The sequence below is a fragment of the Schistocerca nitens genome, chromosome 11 (genome assembly GCF_023898315.1).
Source record: "Schistocerca nitens isolate TAMUIC-IGC-003100 chromosome 11, iqSchNite1.1, whole genome shotgun sequence".
Lineage (NCBI taxonomy): Eukaryota > Metazoa > Arthropoda > Insecta > Orthoptera > Acrididae > Schistocerca > Schistocerca nitens.
In genome coordinates this window covers 108,899,528-108,920,934 of record NC_064624.1, presented here as the reverse complement: position 1 = coordinate 108,920,934, position 21,407 = coordinate 108,899,528, and the positions used below count along the sequence as shown (strand labels likewise).

The 21,407-nt window shown below is 45.4% G+C and overlaps 1 protein-coding gene across 2 annotated transcripts in view; it reads right to left on the bottom strand.

The window, feature by feature from the left end:
• Positions 1-20,256, bottom strand: part of LOC126212965 (uncharacterized) — a 97,152-nt gene extending 76,896 nt beyond the window's left edge. For both annotated transcript variants that reach the window (XM_049940490.1, XM_049940491.1), the window contains exons 1-2: positions 20,073-20,256; positions 8,800-9,055 (exon numbers count right to left, since the gene is read on the bottom strand). In XM_049940490.1, coding sequence (XP_049796447.1) covers positions 8,800-9,055; positions 20,073-20,244 — 428 coding nt within the window. In that variant the 5' untranslated portion in view covers positions 20,245-20,256. The remainder of the gene's footprint in view (positions 1-8,799; positions 9,056-20,072) is intronic.
• Positions 20,257-21,407: the final 1,151 nt, after the last annotated feature.

Here is a 21,407-nt window from a genome sequence, read left to right as displayed (position 1 = left end):
TCACTCCACTCATCCACCTTATCAATCTCATTTCAGGCACTTCCATCTTTTTCTCTTGGACTTTTGTGATTGGGCAAGTTTTTGCACTATACAGCATCGCAGGCCTCACCACAGACTTGTAAAACTGCAGCTAACCTTATCACACAGTACTCAGCTCAGTTTCCTCCAGTTCATCCATAACTATTTATCCTCTGCTGTATTTTGACCTCCAGTCCTCCATTACTTTTTATGTAAGAGCCTAGGTATTTAAATTTCTTGATCATCAGTTGTTCTCCTTGCAGGTTAATATATAGATTTTTCGCATCCTTTGTTGGTTTTTCCTCTTCCCGGCATAAATCCAAACTGTTCTTTACATACGTCGGTTTCTAGACGCACCCTGCTCTCAAATATCCTTTCCAAGATCTTCATTGTGTGGGACATCACTTTTATCCCTCTATAATTGCCCTTATATAGAAGCATACTGCTTCTCCACACATGCGGCGTTCTTTCTCCTTTCCAGATCTTCTGCATTAGATCACAGAGAATATCAGTACCGTGTTCTTCGAGACTTCTCCATGCTTCTATTGGGATTTGGTCAGCTCCTAGGGCCTCCCATTTTTCATTTTCTTCATCGTATGTTGGACTTCTTTCCTACTTATGCTTTGGGTCATTCTTTCATTTATATCTCCATACTCATACTTCTCTCATACATTTTCCTCATTCAATAGCCTTTGAAAGTACTCCCACCACCTATTCAGGATTTTCTCAAGGTCGTATAATACTACACCTGATTTATCCTTTATCGGCCTCACTGATGTTATATCCTTGGTCGCCTTATCTCTTGCTTTAGCTGTCCGTAGGAGTTGCCTGTCGTCCTGTCTTCTTTCCAGCTCCTCATACGCCTCTTCCAAGACAGGAACAAGCGTACCAAAATGCCGTGGCTGACGTCTTATCATTCCGAGAACGAGGTGCCGGAGAAAAGAAAATGTCAAAACTGAAGCTGTGAGTACATGTCGTGAGTCATGTCTCCATAGAATAATTTTATTTTGAACTTTTCCAGATGGTGTTTGCATACCAAAAAAGGTAACTGTGAGTCCTTCTGGATGCAAAACGATTTTGTTGTTTAGTTATTTATTCTCCAATCTAGTTTCAGCGACAAATGTCGCCATCATGAATGGGTCATGGGGTCTTTATATCTAAAACATGCAGAGAATAGCATAGTTATAAAATACTGTAAAACATTATTATATGTGTACTGTTTGTTTTATAAATACTGTTTTCCGTGAGTACTTTCATAATACCTTATTTATTATACAGTACGGCATGGTTTTAAGATTGTTGTTGGTGTTTGGGGCATATTTTCTGTGTGCCTCTGTTGCCGTTTTTCGCGGCATAGGTTATGTCATCTGCAACTGTATGAGCGGCTATTACTAAACAAATACAAAAACATTAACTTATGTATGTCACCGTTACACAGTTGGGATTGCCGTAGTGTTGTGGATACAGTTTTGATGTGTACTCGGTTGTTACATAGTTTCGCGTGTACTTACGTTCGCGGCACGGCTTTCAACTAGTTTTACACACAGAAAAACGTAAGTTTCGCACTTCGTTCATAATCCAAAACTTTACGCCATCTTGCCACTAGCATGTGTCGCGAGAAATGTATCGCATGTTACAAGAACGCTATGAAAATTGTAGCGGAAGTTCTGTTCTTCGTTTATGTCTTTTTGCGTGTGTGTGCATTCTGTTATGTGTAGATCACTTTCGATATTAGTAGAGGTACAGTTTTTGTTCATTGGGTGTCTTGCGAAAGTGGAATGTGTGCTGTCACTTTTTAGGACTCTGTGTACTTCGTTCCGATATTTTTGACACTCCATTTATATTTAATATATAAATTAAAAGTTTTTTTAAAAATTTGTTTATGTATTATTTTTGTTTCTCCTATGGGTTAGGTCTGATAGCAGTTACATGTGAACTGGTATATTCCAGCATGCTGAATTTTTCTGAGATTCTTTTGTCTGGTCTTAGCCTTTTATGAACTATGTTGTTTGTTTAGAATGTTACTGGGATCCCTTGCTTTTTCAAGATGTTTCCAGTTCTATGTGATATTTTATTACTGTATGTCAGTGCGTACCATATGTTCCCGTTTCCTGAAGTGATGTGGTCTGCTGTGTTGTCTGTGTGTTTGGCCTGTGGGTTTTCAGATTCTTTTCTTGTGCTTTTGAGTGGGTGGCCACTATTTTTATGTTTCATATTTACCTTGCTGTTGAGCTTGTTTATGATATCTGTTTTGTAGTCATTTCCAACAGCAATTTGTTTGATTGTAAATGGTTCAAATGGCTCTGAGCACTATGGGAATTAACTGCTGTGGTCATCAGTCCCGTAGAACTTAGAACTACGTAAACCTAACTAACCCAAGGACATCACACACATCCATGCCCGATGCAGGATTCGAACATGCGACCGTAGCGGTCGCGTGGTTCCAGACTGTAGCGCCTAGAACCGCTCGGCCACTCTGGCCGGCTATGTTTGATTATATTTAGTTCCTGTGTGTACTCTTCAGTTTAAGGCGTGTTCTATTTATCCTGTGGAGCATGGGTGCAAAGCTGGCATATTTACTGAATGTATAGTGGTTGGATGAGATATAGGTAGCAGTGGTTGTGGATGTGGATTTTCTGAAGATGGAAAAATAATGTTGGTGCTTGTTTCTTGTAACTGTAAGATTCAAGAAATTTAGATTCTTGTTTTTTTTTTCTCTTTCCTTTGTGAAGTGGGACTGAGGTAGTACTGTGTTGATGTTACTGTGTAGCTCTTCAACTGTTTTGTGTTTCATCTATAAGCCAATTATGTCATCCTCGTATCGGTACCAGTCAATTATTTTGTACTCATCTTGTTTTAAAAAGTTGTTGAATATTGTGTTCTCTATACGATCCAAGAATATGCCTACTAATTTCCCATGGTTAGCCCCTCTTTATGCAAACAGAAGTTGTTGCTGAAAGTGAAGTAGTTTTGTTCAGTGATTAGACTAAGAATGGCTGAGATTTTATTTATTTGTCTTTCTGGGAATTTCTTGTACTTTAGCTGTTGTTCTATAGTGTTTATAGTTTCTTCTGTGAGTATGTGTGTGTGTACATGGATGTAATGTCAGAAGATACAAGTTTTGCTGTTGGTGGGATGTTCTTAATTTTCTCTATTATGTCTTCTGGCTTTTTGAAGCTTCTGTTGTTTGTGTATGTGTATGATTTCTCTAGGAATGTGTACATGTGTCTCTCTGAAGTCCACCGCTGGCCTGACCTGAATGAGAAGTTTGTGGACCTTTGAGAGGCCTGTTAAGAGTGGAGCTTTAGGACTCCTTTGTATCATTCTTTTTGTCTGGTTCTGTGTGAGGATGCGTGTGATGCTTTTTATTAATGTCTCTGGGTTCCTTTGATATCTTTGTGTTGGATAATCACTTAGGTTGGTCATTTCTTTCTATCCCAGAAGTTTTTCTGTTTATACCAACAACAACAGAAGAAAATTATTATATACAAAAAGCAATAGTGGAAGGGAAAAACGTAATAAACGGAGAAACAACACCTTTCAACGACACAATCTTCACTGCTCTGAGAGAACTGACGAACGACACACAACAGAAAGCACACACTTGCAAAAGAACCACTCGCCCATCAGACAGAGACACATTAACGAGGAACCGAAGTCGTCAGAACTCGCGCTTAAATTTTCATAACCTTCTTGCAACGTGTGATACATTTCTCACGAGACACGCCAGCGGCAAGTTGGCGTAACGTTATGCATTATGAAAGAAGTGCGACGGTTATGTTTTTCTGTGTATAGAACTAGCTGCAAGCCGTCCAGCGAACATGAGTACACGAGAAACTATGTAACAACCTAGTACACACCAAAACTGTATCCACAACACTACCGTAATCCCAACTGCATAACGCTGACATACGTAAGTTCACGTTTTCGTATTTGTTTACTAATAGTCGCTCACACAGTTGCAAATGACATGATTTATGTTGAGAAAAACGGCAGCAGAAAACCACAGAAAATATGCCCCAAACACCAACAAGAATATTAAAACCACGCTGTAATGTATAATAAATAAGCTATTATGAAAGTACCCACAGAACACAATATTTAAAAAACAAACAGTAAACATGTAATAACGTTTTACACCGTTTTATAGCTGTGCTGTTTTCTGCATGTTTTACATTGATGGCGATATTTGTCTCTGAAACTAACATGGGCAATGAATAAATAAATAAATGAACAACAAAAGTATTTTGCATCAAGGCGGACCGACAATGTCCACATTGTTGTTCATATCTCGGTACTACAGTTGGAGTGAGAAGTGTCCGCAGAAGGAGGAGGACTGGGTTTGAGTGCCAGTCTGACACACAGTTTCCATCTGTCAGCAAGATTCAGGTTTCAGATTAGTGAGAAATAACGTTATTTCTGTTATCATTACAATTGTCGTAGTTATTTTTCGTTGTCATTGTTAGTTCGAAGACCGGTTTGATGCCGCTCTCCATGCTACACTATCCTGTGCGAGCCCCTCCACTACTGCAGCCTGCATTCATCTGAACCTGTTTGCTGTACTCATCACTCGGTGTCCCTCTACAAGTTTTTCCCCCCACACTGCTTCTCCATTACCAAACGGACGATTCGCTGACGTCCCAGGAGGTGTTCTGTCAACTGATCCCTTCTTTCAGTCAACTTGTGGCATATTTTTTACTGTCTCTAATTCGATTCAGTATCTTCTCATTAATTAAACCATCCAAACACCTATTCTTCAGCAGTTTGCTCTAGCACTACATCTCAGTACCTCATATTCTCTTCTTGTGTCAGCTGCTTACCATCCATGTTTCACTTCCATACAAGACTACACTCGTGACAAGTACCTTAACAAACGACAGCGTAAAGGTCAAATTTATGTTTAACAGCAAAAGAATTACTCTTTTCCAGAGATGTTTTCCAAGCCCTAGCCAGTCTGTATTTTATGTCCTGTCTACTTCGGCTGCAAACAATTATGTTGCTGCCTGAATAGGACAACTCATCTACTTCTTTAGAGTCTTCCTTCCTAATCTAATTACCCTTCTGAATGTGACAGGTCAACGTTTCCGCAATCTTATTTGCTCGCTTAGTAAGATATGGATATGTTGAGATGTATTTCACTACTTAATACACACATCAAAAAATAGATTGCATCACCTCGGTTCCGAGAGTTCCGGAACCTGTACAGAAAATTGGAATAGATATCAATATACACATCATTTGCGCTCTTTTTATTGGTCAAGAAAACCACACGTTTCACGTTGTTCCACCATACAGCGAGACCTTCAGAGGTGATGGTCCAGATGCTGTACACACTGGTACCTCTAATACCCAGCGGCACGTCCTCTGGCATTGATACATGCCTGTATTCGTCGTGGCGTGCTATCCACAAGTTCATCAAGGCACTGTTGGTCCAGATTGTCTCACTCCTCAACGGCGAATCGGCGTAGATCCCTCAGACTGGTTGGTGGGTCACGTACCGCGCTGCACGGTGTCGTGGTTCCAAAGATGGACTTCGCCACGGACGTCGGGAGTGAAGTTGCGCATTATGCAGCCGATTGCGCACAGTTTCAGTTGTAACAGGACGTCCTGTGGCTGCACGAAAAGCGTTATTCAACATAGTGGCGTTGCTGTCAGGGTTTCTCCGAGCCATAATCCGTAGGTAGCGGTTAACCACTGAAGTAGCAGCAGCCCTTGGGCGGCCTGAGCGAGGCATGTGATTTGCAGTTCCTGTCTCTCTGTATCTCCTCCATGTCCGAACAACATCGCCTTGGTTCACTCCAAGAAGCCTGGACACTTCTCCTGTTCAGAGCCCTTCCTGGCACAAAGCAACAATGCGGACGCGATCGAACCGCGGTATTGACCGTCTAGGCATGGTTCAACTACAGACAACACCAGCCGTGTACCTCCCTCCTGGTGGAACGACTGGAACTGTCGGATCCCTTCCGTCTAGTAAGCGCTGCTCATGCACGGTTGTTTACGTCGTTGGGCGGGTTTAGTGACATCTCTGAACAGTCGAAGGGACTGTAACTGTGAGACAATATCCACAGTCAACGTCTGTCTTCAGCAGTTCTGGGAACTGGGGTGGTGCAAAACTTTTTTTCATCTGTGTATGACGGAGACATAACCATATATGACAGAAAATGAAACTAAGTAAATGAATTATCGTTCGATCATCGACAGAGCACGAAAATAATATCACAACGGAAACATTTTCCCAATGTTGTGCAGATGTTACGAATTTAATCGCAACCCATCATATCTCAGCATAAGAACATGAATCCTAGTCCGTGATTATGTAAGTAGTAGTTGCAGAACATCAGGAACGTTTTCCTTTATGATATTAAAACGGCATTATATGCAATTGGAAATTTGCGTATGTTCAGTGAACAGTACACATATGCCTCTAACAGCAATAACAACACTTGGGTGGCGATCGTAAAACGATCTTTTGTAGAAAGAAAGTAATCTACCGATTATGGTACACCATTTATCAGTGAAATTAAAAACGAACAACGTGTGCTTGAATCACCAACTACAAAGTTATTTCCCACCTGATGCTTATCATAGACGAATTAAGTGTTGGCTAAAAGTGTACAAAACGCAGACCTTCTGGAAAGCATGAACTAATCTCATCAGAAGAAATCCTATGCCTCCACTTAATTGAGCACAGAGGTCGCTTTGGAGGGCTGGATGCCGTGCTGCAGGGGAGGGACCAGGCGGTCACGTGACGCTCCACCGTTGACGTCAGCGGTGACGGTGACGGTGACGTGACAATCCGGTGTGTACGTGCCAGTCGCTGGCGTGGGATCAGGGCGGTCACCTGCGTCGAGAAGTGGCAGAAAGGAATTTTTGCGTTTCGACATGTCCACGACCACACCACTAGTAAAGTTACACGATCTGTTGGTCTATCAATGTGGACTGTCCAAGTATCTGCAACGAATGGTGAACCACTCGTAGTGATGTGAGGCAGTGGCGTAAAAAGATCCCAGCCGACAGGGCTGTTGACGAGTGTCACTCCAAGTGACCGGCGATCGCTTTCAAACCAGACGCAAATTGCCAATGCCTGGCAAAGCAGCTCCATCTGGACCAGCTGCCTAGCAATCGTTCGGAAGGCGGCTGCACGGACTCGACATTTGGAGTCAGCGACCGCCGCTTACACAGACACACACAGCTGCGGGTCTTGAGTGGGCCAAACCACACAGAGACGGACAGTGGCTGGGTGGAGGTGCGTCACACGAGTCGCGCGATTTCGCCTCTTCTGAAATTATGGAGGTGGCGATGGGACCGACGGCCTATAGAGGATGCAGTTCAAGCCACTGGTGGTTCCATGGTGTCATACGGGTGTTTCTGTCACCGCGACTTGGATTCAGTCACTACGGTCAATGTAAACTTGAACCAGCACGTTTATTTCAACATTGTCGGTGACGAAGTGTTGCCCTATTCTCTGGACTCTTGCGTTCTAGAAGATGACACACACAGTCGTGTTCCCAGGGCTGCGTGCATACACTCCCGGTTTCACGAACACACAGGCGCCCTACAGCACCTCGAGGCGACCACTAGAGAACCCGGTCTCAGAGCCGCAGACGTTGTACGGTACTGTCTGGAACAGCAGCTAAGACGTGGCAGCCGACGTCTCCACACACTGGTAGCTCTGCGGGATCTGATGCAGCAGTGGGAGGCCTCGGGCAGATGCTGCGTATCTGAAGAAACTTTCGGAACTCTCTTCCCCGCCGAGTTGAAGTCTTCGAGGCTAGAGGCGGTAATACTGTGATGCCATTTCATGATCCTTGAAGCAAAAGTTGGCTTGAATGTGACTGTCTTACTATAAGTTAATGATGTATGGAAAGAATGGGAATCATGCACCAGCTAGTTGTACTTCACAAGTTTATTCGAATCCTTACCTAGGTTTAAACAGATATAAACCTTTCTTCCTTGGAAGAAGTAGTAACGTGTGTAAACTTATTGTGTGAAAAGAGAAAACAGGTCATAAAGCTCAGTCAACACTAAAATGACCCATATAAATGCTAAGGTATAGCCACATGGCTTAATGAACAGTAAAGCAAGGTAAAAGTGTGAATAAACATCTGACGTGCCACTGGTTGGCTGTTCGATTCCTATGGCTTCCGTAATTTTACTGTTACTGGCTGCTGCCATTTAGAGATTTTAATTACGTATATACAGCAAATGTTGTGGAGTATTTTGTAATCTGGTGGTGCAGGGTGTTGGCTCTATAATTGCTTGTTTCGAAAAGTAATTAATTTAGCCACTTGCAGTGTTTATTGTTCTCTTTTGAACTGAGTTACAACTAACCACGACATCAAGCTACTACTGTTGTCATCTCAAACGACACTGTAATTTTATTGATTTTTGATAATACGGTTGGGAAATAGGGATATAAATTCAATTTTAGTAAGGCTAGCAGTCTCGATCGCAAAAGCTTTTGTTGTCAGTTGCCGCTTTCAGTCTTTGACTGTCATCATCAGATCATTTACTGTCTGCTGTAGCGATATGCGGAGACAGCGAGCGGAGAGAGACGTATGCCACGAGGCACATTCCATTGACTGCTCGGTGGAAAGTGTCAACAGAAGAGGCGGCGGCAGAAGCTATTAGCGCGCTTCCTCTTTGGGTCTCACAAATGTGCCCTTATTGACAGATAGTTAGTATCGCAAAATAGGAAAAGTAGGTGACAGCATTGAGAATAAATTTAAAGAAAGAATTAGTTGTACGGTTAGTAGTAATGGCGTCGAGTGGTCTACATACCTCGGTACACAGCGGGAGTCGATACAGTCGTCAGCGATCAGGCAGTCGAGCTCCTCGAGGACTTTCGCGGTTTGGCGCCACGTGAGGGGGCGGAGCTGCGCCAGGACGCCGGCGCACCACCCTCCCTCCCCCGCTCCACCTGCTGGCGGCGGCGGCAGTCCGGAGCCCCAGAGGCGGGCTGCCAGGCGCCGCGCAGCTGACCGCACGGTGAGCGGCTGCTCCGGGCTGTCGCACATTGTGAACCCCAGTGGCCAATCTGCAAAACGTTCTTCAGTCACCTCGAGGTCTGCACTCTGACTCACGAGCTTCCACGGGCTACTCATATGCACATCAGTACTAGCAGCTACTGAAAGTGAAACACTAAGAGAACTGCAGCGAACGATAATCGACACGGCGTGAGGTGTGCTGCACACTTTTACAAGCAAAAGGTCAACAAGTCAGCTGGCTGTCAGCACGGCGGCCACTGCTGCGGCTCGCCTTGACGAGGAAGCGGGAAGAGCTGCGCCGACAGTACAACACTGGACACTGTGCCGTCATTCCGTACGAGCCGAAGTTCTGACTGCCGCATCGGTGTGGACGGTCCGTGCATCGAGGCCCTGAGCAGAGCGGAGAATGCCACGTTGCACTCTCGCCCATCTCACGGGGAGCCACTCGGTATACAATACGTAACTGGTTACACTGATCGCAGCTGTTACGTTTCTGAGTCCTTGAGACAGCTCGCTTGCGATATTTTCGACATCCTTTCAACAAAATAATTTAATGTCGCATGTCAGCCATGCTCCCCAGCTTGACAGAGTTAGCACCGCTACCACAGGAACGTGCGATGTACCTGGCTAGGCGCAGACAGTAATATTTAAGTGAAAATCACACTTATCGTTAACTGGTTTGATTGGCGAGATTGGGAATAAGACTTATGGACCCGTGCTCATATATCTTTGCAGAACGGCAGAGAAGAAACAGTCTCACGTTGGTGTCAGAGCTGGCAGTGCGGGGCCGGAGAGTACACTCCAGGCTGGCCGAGAGGCAGCTGGGCTGCAGGCGGCAGGGCGCTCCGGACTGGAGCGGCAGCCGGTGGGAGCCTTTCCTGGTGACTTCAGATCTCCAGTCCAGGCTGGGCCGTGAATGACGACCCCGGGCATTCTGTACTCTCATCTCCTGGAGCGCCGCACACTTAGCCTGTCTCATCACAGTCTACCCGCCAAGTACTGCGTCACAGTCAAATAACTGCAGCCTGAAAAGCTGGAATTCCCAATGATCTAATCGGCATACCACTCTCCTCTCGCTTCAATCTGTGGGATCCGCCTCCGAGCTGTATTTTCCTCTTAGCTGTAGCCGTGTTTACCCAGGGTATCTCGTTAGGTAAGTAGCAGAGGCGCTGCCATTCGTTGTTCTGTACACTTCCGAGGCAGTAGTTGCACTTCTGTCCCCTTGTACTTGTGTGCGAACGTTCAGCGCTTACGGAGCAGGGAGAAAACAAATGTAATAGCTAAGTACTCATCAAATGTTGAGATCATTTTAGAAATAATCGAACAGAAATTGTCGACCGATATGCAAGTGCGGTTGACATACGGTTCCTCGCCGCAGATAAAGCAGCAATGAAGGCACTGAGTGGCAGAGAGTGGCTTTGCACTAAAAAGCGCTGATCTGTTCTCACCTGCCAGAAAGTTTACGGCAGAATCTCTGGACACACAAAAGGTATTCTGCCTGCTCATTCCCTCACGAGGGACTCACGTCTTTTTGAGCAAATGCGTGATAAAACCCTCAGTGAGTTAGACTGCAAAATGAAGCAAAAGGAAGGAAGAAAGCGTAATGTCTCTGTGAAGGAACAGACGGTTAGCCCGCGCAGCTACACTCGTCAGATCCGCCCAGCTGAGGCTACCTCGGCGGTGAGCTGACCTCGCCGGTAAACATTCTGAAAGTTCCGTACCTGCCCAGTGAGACTGCTAATTCTGATGACGTCTCTCGCCGTCGGTGTGGCTACCGGGCTGTAAACATACAAACAGTCGCTTCTGATGGGACTGTGGGCAGCTGCTACTGTTAACCGAAAAATTTGGATGCCATTGCTGTATGTCTATTGTAATTAACCACTGCGAACGTTCGAGTAATGCACACCTGATATCAATGAACATAATTGACTCGTACAGAGGGAAGTCCACGCTCCTGACCCAACACGGAGACCTCCGCCTCGTCGTGTCTGAGGGCCGACTGACTCACTTGGCGCTCTCCGTAACCTGCGACGTAAAATTGTACGACTCGGTGTTTCTCGTATATTCTCGCGAGAGCCTGTCCCCGCCAATTGTGTAGCGATACCTGAAGCTTCCCGTACTGGAATAAGGCCACAGTTACGACCAATGCCTCAGGGACTTTCCCTGACAATTTCTGTCACGAAAGGAAACTACTCCTATTGCGATTGAGCGAAAGTGTGTTTACGGCCGACTGGCGCGCCTCCCCCACGTACTCCCCGACCTGTGTGTCTGGCTGCAGGCGGGCCGGCCTCCCACGCAGCGGGCCACGGGCCCCACCCCCGCACTGGGCGACTCGCGCCGCGGGCCGCTCGCGTTCTCCGGCCGTGGGAACACACTCCGCCACAGCCTGGAACCTCCGTAAGTCTGGAAACTCTACAAGCCCCAGAAAAGAGCTGGTTGTGCAGATTACCAGTGAATGTAACAATCGTTCACCGTTTCTGCCTCGTATGAGATCATTTCTTCTCCATCTTTAATTTTTATCGTGTGATATTTTATCTGGTTCAAATAGTAAGTGAATGACTGAAAGCATTTCCTGGGATTGCCAAAGTTCACTTTCTCTTCTGAACCTCCGCGAGTAAGTTTATGGGCATTCCTACAGCAGACAGGAGTGATGGGAAACATCGCCAGTAATATACTGGCGGAAAAAAATAGCAGCGCAAAAAATATAATTAGTATGAAGTAATGAAATTGCGGGAGTACATTTCTCTAGATGAAACACCTTAAAGCTTCGAAGGGCATTATGAAATTCAGAGGCCGCCGCCTCAGCTCGAGTTAAGGCAAGCGTAAACAAGCCGAGGTAAGGCATCCTCCAGGTGTGTTAATGTTAATGGACGTAAAAGCAACATTTGCATTGCCTGCTTCACTCCTACCAATAACCCATTTTGTTTTCCGTGTTTGCTGTTAGCTAAGGGTAAAGGCAAAAGCTGTACATGCCTTGACATGTCAGATCTAACGTCCTTCGACGCCCCACATTTTGCCTACCGTGCTAACAAAACACTGGCTGCAGATGCCAACAGGGGGAGGGACTGGAGCTATCAAATGATGTCGACAGCACGAGGCTACAGAGCGTAGCTGAACTGCTTAGTTGACGAGTAACTCACGATAGCGCTACAGTGCTAATGGTGTTGGTACAAAGCAGAGCAATGGCAACGATAAACAAAGCAAACATAGCGTTATATCTTCAGTAACAGTAGCCGAAGTTGAGACTCCGTCAGAAAGAATCCCAAGAAATTTCGCTGAGTGAGAAAGAAGTGGCGGATGAAGGATTAGCCTTTCTGCAGATGAGTCAGTGGAATGTGTGGTGTCGTGCCAACAATGTACAAAAGGCGTATAGTGTTGATGATACGTGCACGGCAATAGAAAGAAAGTGTTACTGAAACAGGTGTGGTGTAGTTCATCGACACTGTCGGACAGGGAGCCCCAGTTCCCGTTTCCAGTGAAACGTACTGAAGGACAGTCGTTGTACTAGGAGTTGGTACTAAACGTAATTTTGTATTTGGAAAACCATCCGTGGTATAGGAAAACAACAATCACGAATATACACTACTGGCCATTAAAATTGCTACACCAAGAAGAAATGCAGATGATAAAAGTGGATTCATTGGACAAATAGATTATACTACAACTGACAGTGATTACATTTTCACAGAATTTTTGTGCATAGATCCTGAGAAATCAGTACCCAGAAAAACGACCTCTGGCCGTAATAACGGCCTTGATACGCCTGGGTATTGTCTCAGAGCGTGCCCATGCAGCTTCAACACGATACCACAGTTCATCAAGAGTAGTGACTCGCGTATTGTGACGAGCCAGTTGCTCGGCCCCATTGACCAGACGTTCTCAATTGGTGAGAGATCTGGAGAATATGCTGGCTAGGGTAGCAGTCGAACATTTTCTGTATCCAGAAAGGCCCATATGGGACCAGCAACATACGGTCGTGCATTATCCTACTGAAATGTAGAGTTTCGCAGGCATCGAATGAAGGGTAGAGCCACGGGTCGTAACACATCTGAAATGTAACGTCCACTATTCGAAGTGCCTTCAATGCGAATGAGACGTGTAACCAATGGTACCCCATACCATCACGCTGGGTGATACGCCAATAAGGCGATGACGAATACACGCTTCCAGTGTGCCTTCACCGCGATGTCGCAAACACGGATGCGACCATCATGATGCAGTAACAGAACCTGGATTCATCCGAGAAAATGACATTTTGCCATTCGTGCACCCAGGTTCGTCGTCGAGTACACATCGCAGGCGCTCCTGTCTGTGACACAGCGTCAAGGGTAACCGCAGCCGTGGACTCTGAGCTGATAGTGCATTCTGCTGCAAACGTCGTCGAACCGTTTGTGCAGATGGTTGTTGTCTTGCAAGCGTCCCCATCTGTTGACTCAGGGATCGAGACGTGGCTGCACGATCCGTTACAGCCATGCGGATAAGATGCCTGTCATCTCAACTGCTAGTGATTCGAGGCCTTTGGGATCCAGCACGGCGTTCCGTATTACCCTCCTGAACCCACCGATTCCATATTCTGCTAACAGTCATTGGACCTCTACCAACGCGAGCAACAATGTCGCGATACGATAAACCGCAATTGCGATAGGCTACAATCCGACCTTTATCAAAGTTGGAAACGTGATGGTACGTATTTCTCCTCCTTACACGAGGCATCACAACAACGTTTCACCAGGCAACGCCGGTCAACTGCTGTTTGTGTATGAAAATCGGTTGGAATCTTTCCTCATGTCAGCACGTTGTAGGTGTCGCCACCGGCGCCAACCTTGTGTGAATGCTCTGAAAAGCTAATCATTTGCATATCACAGCATCTTCTTCCTGTCGGTTAAATTTCGCCTCTGTAGCACGCCATCATCGTGGTGTAGCAATTTTAATGGCCAGTAGTGTATTTTGAAGAAGTTCGCAGAAATATGACCGTTAGTGCATAAGCAAAACTACGGTTATTGAACAGACAAGACGCACTTGTCACAAAAACTTATGTTTTCGCGTTTCGAGGATGCTCGATACAATTTATGGGATGTAGATGCTGGTGACCTACTACGTCATCCACATCAAACTGCGCGCGACATACATATAGTGATTTCAAGAGAAGCGGTGGATGCTTGCTTAACGTCAAACTGTGCTACAGAATTGTAGGACAATGAAATTTCAAACGAAGCTTGACGATGCGCAGCATACTACGGAATCGGCCCAGAAATTTGTAGGGGCGTGTTCAAACTTACCCTATCGTTGAGTAAGGAATTTGTTTTCAACTGCAACCAATCTGCATTTGAAGAGGAAACACATATGAAAGGGACCCTGGAAATTAAAGGTATCAAGAGAATTCTGTCAAGATCATGGAATATCAATTCGTATACAATTAACTGACTCTTTAACCGGATGGTAAATATGCTGGAACGCTATTCATTGCTCTGCAAGAACTAAGAGTTGCTTTGCGCCCCTTGATTCTTTCTCATGTGAGTGACTTTGGCAAGGGCAGTAGGGGATATTTACATCATAGCAAGCAAGAGTGGGAGAACGGGCGTTAGATAACTGCAACTGTGGTATGAACACTGCATTTGGGTAATAGCTCGTCAAAGTAAGTTGCTATTGTTTGATTCGTAGTCTGCGTATAAAAGTCATACTCCTAAAGAACAAACTATCGCTCCTGGAAAGTGTGTGACATTGCAGTTCATACCACCTGGAACCACCAGATGAATTCAACCTCCACATGTTTGTCTTTTCTGTGCGTATAGAACATATTATAACACTACCTGCAGCAACGCCTTAAAGGACAGCCAGTTTCACGATAAGCTCCACGACAGGCTGTTTCGCATTCGGTTGCACGCCATCACTTTCCATCAGTTCTCGTCACCCTGTTACTCCAATGTGATTTCTGTATGCATTCTTCAAGAGTGGATGCCTTGCACGCTTCGTAGCTGCCAAGGAGCTCGTCTTTGATCTCGATGGTGCGAACCTTTGTGGTAATTGAGACGCGCCATTTTTTTCGGTTTCCATGGTCAAAGTTAATGGTTTGTTTCTAACATTTCTTGGATGTCGACGATGTCCATTTTGTGAGGTGTAATACATGCACCCCATAGAAGGTTTATCTCTGCGCATCCCAGACTCTCGTTTTCTGTGGACATGGTGCGTCATCACCAGTTAATATTTTTCTGATCATAATTTTCACTTTCGAATAAGCCTTACTAAAGACTGTTCCTGCGACGTCGCACTTAACAGTTTCCTTGTAAGTCATCTAACAGAGAAGGTTAAGAAGCGTGGGGAATCTATTGGACATAAGAATGCTTTTTTAGCATTATCAGTCGTTGGAAAAACAGAAATTATGCAACATCTTAGCTTTCAGGCAAAATACAGAAAGTCAGAACGGCGATATAAGACAAACTCGCAGTGAGTCTGAACTTGCGCTACGTGTACATGATGAAACAGTACAATCTAACAGTCCTAGAATACTTAGGGAACGGGTAAACTTCACTTCCGCGTCAGCTGCGGATGTGAAAGAGCACGTGAACAATTCTGCTGTCTTTTAGGTGCACTCAGTGGTATGCAGAAGAATTTATTGGACTGTACGCTAGATGTGTGTCAGGACGAAGATAATGCAGAACTAGCGAAAACAGTTTTTGTGTCTCTGTTAGCAGATGAAACATCTGATGTAGCTTCTAAATTTCAGTTACTGGTAGTATTTCGTTTTCTGTTATCTGCTGAAGAGCCGGTTGAAAGATTTTGCATGTTTTCAAATCAATCGCTTATCAGTGCTACCTCCTTGGCTGATTCAATTAAAGATGTACTCGCCGATGTTGTCCAAGAAACGAAAGAAACCGTAATATCTCAAATTTATGATGGCGCCAGCGTCATGCGTGACCGTCATACAGAAATCCAATCAATTTTAAGATAAGGGCATAATTTCGTGTATTACGTACATTGTTATCAACACTCACTGAACTTAATTTTTGCCCAAGCGACAAGTCGAAACAAACAAATGAAACCGTTTTTCGGTACTACTGCAGCGGTAGCAATACTTTTCTGTCATTCACCTCGAAAAGTGGCTGTTCCAGATGCAGTTGTGAAACAAAGAATCCCACATGGATCAGCCATTACATGGAACTTTAAATCGTGAAAAGTGCTCACAGTTAATGTGAATAGAGAGGACACTCCAGAATGTCTTAAACACATTGAAGATACCAGCAGCCAGACAACAAATGTAAATCAAACATGTCGTCTAAGGATAAAACTCTATAACACAAAAATTTCCTTTCGGTTAGGGATATCTTATAAAAATAAGTAGCTGACAAACCCAGCAATGTACAGGAATTCATTTGGCAATTTTCTATGAGAAATGAAAACAAAAATTGAACTGCGTTTTTCTGTAATATCGAAAAAATTTCATTTATATGTATTCATGAAAACACTTAAAATTACGAAACGAAATATGCATAATTTCCAGAAGTGTAAGCACAGCTTCTTTTCATGTCTAGACCGCGATTCTGTAAACGTCTGCGTAGACTCTTCACAGCCCTACAGGTGGCTAATGTTTTCGCCTACAGCCGTTTGCGCTTCGCAGATGAAAGATGATGAAAGCTCTGCCAGGTATCGGGGATTTCTCTTAAGTGGACTCGACTCTGTGTGCGTCTCAGCTCTAGCGAATAAATGTATTAAATGACGCGGCATTTCTTCACACAGCTCATCACTCCTGACGCCACATCTCCTGGTCGTTGCGTCATGCAATGACACGACTTTGCAGGTACATTCCCTGGTGTACGTCGGTACTGTGTGCAGAATGTACTGCGAACAGAGGTGGTGGGGAAGAAGCAGTAAATTTAGACGTCATGCACTATGAGGCAATTTGTCGCCCATCTCACTGTTTATGACGTTATGTGTCCTGAACCATGATAGATGAGTAATTATTACCCCCACAGCAGTTCATTTTTGGCAGTAAGAGATCTGTGTAGCAAGTTTGGTTGAAATCGGTTCACGAGGGGATGTGGAACATGTGCAAACCACACACGCACACACACACACACACACACACACACACACACACACACACACACACACACACACACACATACATACATATATCCATTTTTATAATACACTCCTGGAAATGGAAAAAAGAACACATTGACACCGGTGTGTCAGACCCACCATACTTGCTCCGGACACTGCGAGAGGGCTGTACAAGCAATGATCACACGCACGGCACAGCGGACACACCAGGAACCGCGGTGTTGGCCGTCGAATGGCGCTAGCTGCGCAGCATTTGTGCACCGCCGCCGTCAGTGTCAGCCAGTTTGCCGTGGCCATCGCAGTCTTTAACACTGGTAGCATGCCGCGACAGCGTGGACGTGAACCGTATGTGCAGTTGACGGACTTTGAGCGAGGGCGTATAGTGGGCATGCGGGAGGCCGGGTGGACGTACCGCCGAATTGCTCAACACGTGGGGCGTGAGGTCTCCACAGTACATCGATGTTGTCGCCAGTGGTCGGCGGAAGGTGCACGTGCCCGTCGACCTGGGACCGGACCGCAGCGACGCACGGATGCACGCCAAGACCGTAGGATCCTACGCAGTGCCGTAGGGGACCGCACCGCCACTTCCCAGCAAATTAGGGACACTGTTGCTCCTGGGGTATCGGCGAAGACCATTCGCAACCGTCTCCATGAAGCTGGGCTACGGTCCCGCACACCGTTAGGCCGTCTTCCGCTCACGCCCCAACATCGTGCAGCCCGCCTCTAGTGGTGTCGCGACAGGCGTGAATGGAGGGACGAATGGAGACGTGTCGTCTTCAGCGATGAGAGTCGCTTCTGCCTTGGTGCCAATGATGGTCGTATGCGTGTTTGGCGCCGTGCAGGTGAGCGCCACAATCAGGACTGCATACGACCGAGGCACACAGGGCCAACACCCGGCATCATGGTGTGGGGAGCGATCTCCTACACTGGCCGTACACCACTGGTGATCGTCGAGGGGACACTGAATAGTGCACGGTACATCCAAACCGTCATCGAACCCATCGTTCTACCATTCCTAGACCGGCAAGGGAACTGGCTGTTCCAACAGGACAATGCACGTCCGCATGTATCCCGTGCCACCGAACGTGCTCTAGAAGGTGTAAGTCAACTACCCTGGCCAGCAAGATCTCCGGATCTGTCCCCCATTGAGCATGTTTGGGACTGGATGAAGCGTCGTCTCACGCGGTCTGCACGTCCAGCACGAACGCTGGTCCAACTGAGGCGCCAGGTGGAAATGGCATGGCAAGCCGTTCCACAGGACTACATCCAGCATCTCTACGATCGTCTCCATGGGAGAATAGCAGCCTGCATTGCTGCGAAAGGTGGATATACACTGTACTAGTGCCGACATTGTGCATGCTCTGTTGCCTGTGTCTATGTGCCTGTGGTTCTGTCAGTGTGATCATGTGATGTATCTGACCCCAGGAATGTGTCAATAAAGTTTCCCCTTCCTGGGACAATGAATTCACGGTGTTCTTATTTCAATTTCCAGGAGTGTATGTATGTATGCCCAACGTGAACATCTAGTACAGCCAATTTCAAAAATATACCACTGGTCGCGTCTCAATAAAGCAAGCAGCAGCATCATTCCGAAACGAAATTTTTAAAATTAGAGACAATGTTAATGATATCACAGAAGAAACAGAGGTTTCAATTCTGCAGCCACTTTTTGCCCTCTAATTTACTCAAACACCACTTCTTTCTTTCATTGAAAAATTAGTGTCCTGAAAATGTTCTATCTGCTCTTACGCAGTCCTATCAATTTTTTAAGTAAAGTTGAGTTAAAAACAGAGCTACAGACCATTTATTCTCGAAATATGTTTCAAGAAAAAAAAACGCAGGAGCCCTTATAAAGTTTGTCATTGAAAATATTCTGCAAGAACCTTTTGGCGACGTCAGGAATCTGCTGAAATCAGCGGCTGCTGTCCCATGAGAAGCTGTGAAGCAGAGACGTGTTTCCGCACGTTGTCGCGGATCAAACAGTTTCTTAGAAGTACCAGAGATGAAGATAGGCTGTCTCATCTTGCCATGCTATCTATTGCAAAGAAAACGATTCACAGGATTCCAAATTTCAATGACAGAGTCATAGATCCATCACGATAAAGGAAAGGAGGATGGTCTTTTTCTATACGTCTACAGCCGATTCAACCCTACGAACGTTTTCAGGCTCATTGTAAGGTAATTTTAGAACTACAAAAATATTTTCCTTAATTTAGGAAATTAAACAGTTCGGAAAGGTAAGTTGTACAGCGCAGTGAAGGAAATGAACTCCGTGCCAGCCACTTCAAGCATCAGCCACCGATGTCTGTGCTGTACCGCTAAGGATACGTCCTCTGCACCGCGATGACACAATGGCGAATGTTAATTTCTGAAGCGCAGAAAGCAGTCCACCATTTTCTCTTATCACTCGGAAGTTTCCACTCCTCATTGTGCTTAGCAACGATCGAAATTTTGTTCTTAGTTTGTATTTCATTTTCTTTCTTATCGATGTATCGCTGTACGTTAAGTAGTTAAGATCCGTTTGACATCACTATATTCATTGTGAATTGTTTTTTATTGTAATATCAATGTCCACGATTATGTATAATACAGAACTACGGAAAATACGTAAAGGGTGCTATTATGACGAGGTACGGCAGAAATTATGCAAGAAGGTGCTTTGGTTTTAAAGAATCTACTCGTTGTACTTCGCAACATCTTACTTCTATCTATTCCCACACATATGAAAAACGTTTTGGGCTCAATTCGCAAATATAGATGCTTAATTTACCGTCTTTCCAAATCGTACATTATGATATTTTTCACATGCAAAAGGTTATTACAAAGTACATTGACCGAAAAGGGTGAGAATGAAGTGCAGTTTGTCCCCAAGGCGGTCCTTCACCGTCAGGGAGAAAACGTATAACCTTTGATAAGAGCATATGAAAGCCAAGGTGCCCGTGCGTGAGTGAAAACTGCACTGTGCATAACGTCTTGTCAGTCTGTACTGCACGAAAAAGCACTTACCTTCATTAACACAGTAGTCCCATCCTATCAAATCTTCAACGTGACTGAGTTCAGAGATACTGTCAGAGACAAGAACATTGTTGAAGTGCCAGCAGACGCAATCCAGCACCGAGTAGGTCTCGTTTGCTGCAATCAGAGCTGCCAGTGCGGCAATTACGCCCGCCGGCTGCATTGTCCGCTGTCGATACTGAGGAGCCAACAGAAGCAGTGCGCGTCGCAGGGAGCGCGCGCTCAATATGACGGCGGGCGCAGCGGAAGTCTGCCGCAGGACGGCCAAACCACTGGAAGCGTGACGCCTCTCATCCAGATGACCGCCGTGTTCCTGTTTGCCTGGTAGCAGTTCACAAAAGTCATCGAGTAAAGCGAAAGTGGTATCTGCCCTTCCCCAAGGAAGTGTTGTAGGCATTCTGCTGTTCCTAATCTATAAAAACGATTTAGGAGGCAATCTGAGCAGCCATTGTTTGCAGATGATGCTCTCTTTTACCATCTAGTAAAGTCATCAGAAGATCAAAGCAATAGCAAAATGATTTAGAGAATTTATCGGCGCGGTACGCAAAGAGGCAGTTGAACATTAATTTTTTTTTAATGAAATTTGTGGTAAGACCTTATGCGATCAAACTGCTGACGTCATCGGTCCCTAAGTTTACAGACTACTTAACCCAAGTTAAACTAACTTATGATAAGGACAACACACACACCCATGCCCGAGGGAGGACTCGAACCTCCGACAGGGGGAGCCGCGCGAACCGTGACAAGATGCCACAGACCGTGCAGCAACCCCGCGCGGCAGTGGCAGCTGATTCTAAACAATGAAAAGTCTTGTGTCATCCACAGACGAACTAGAAGGACTCCGTTATATTTCTTTTGCTCGATGAGTCACACAAATTCAAAGAGAGCCATTTCAGCTAATGCCAAGGGATTAGAATTAGGGCCAACTTAAATAGGAACGATCAAACAGAAAATCTTGAGTGGAAGACGAGCCAAAGTCTGCGTTTTGTTTGCAGGACACGTAGAAGATGCAACAAGTCCACTAAAGAGACTGTCAGCTAGGGGTGCTAGAAGCACGCTCCGTCACACACCGCTTGCTGGCATGCTGAGCATTGTTGTATATGTACATGAACATCTCCCTATACTCGCAATAAGTCACAATAGGGTGCATGGCGGAAGCTGCCTTCCACCACTACTAGTCATTTCCTCTCCTGTTACGCTCTTAAATGCGGCAAGGGAAAAATGACTGTATATTTGCCCCCACGGACACCATAATTTCTCTGTAATAGTGCTTCTTGCGCCAAATGGACGTTGATGCCCGTGAAATCATTCTGCAGTCAGCTACGA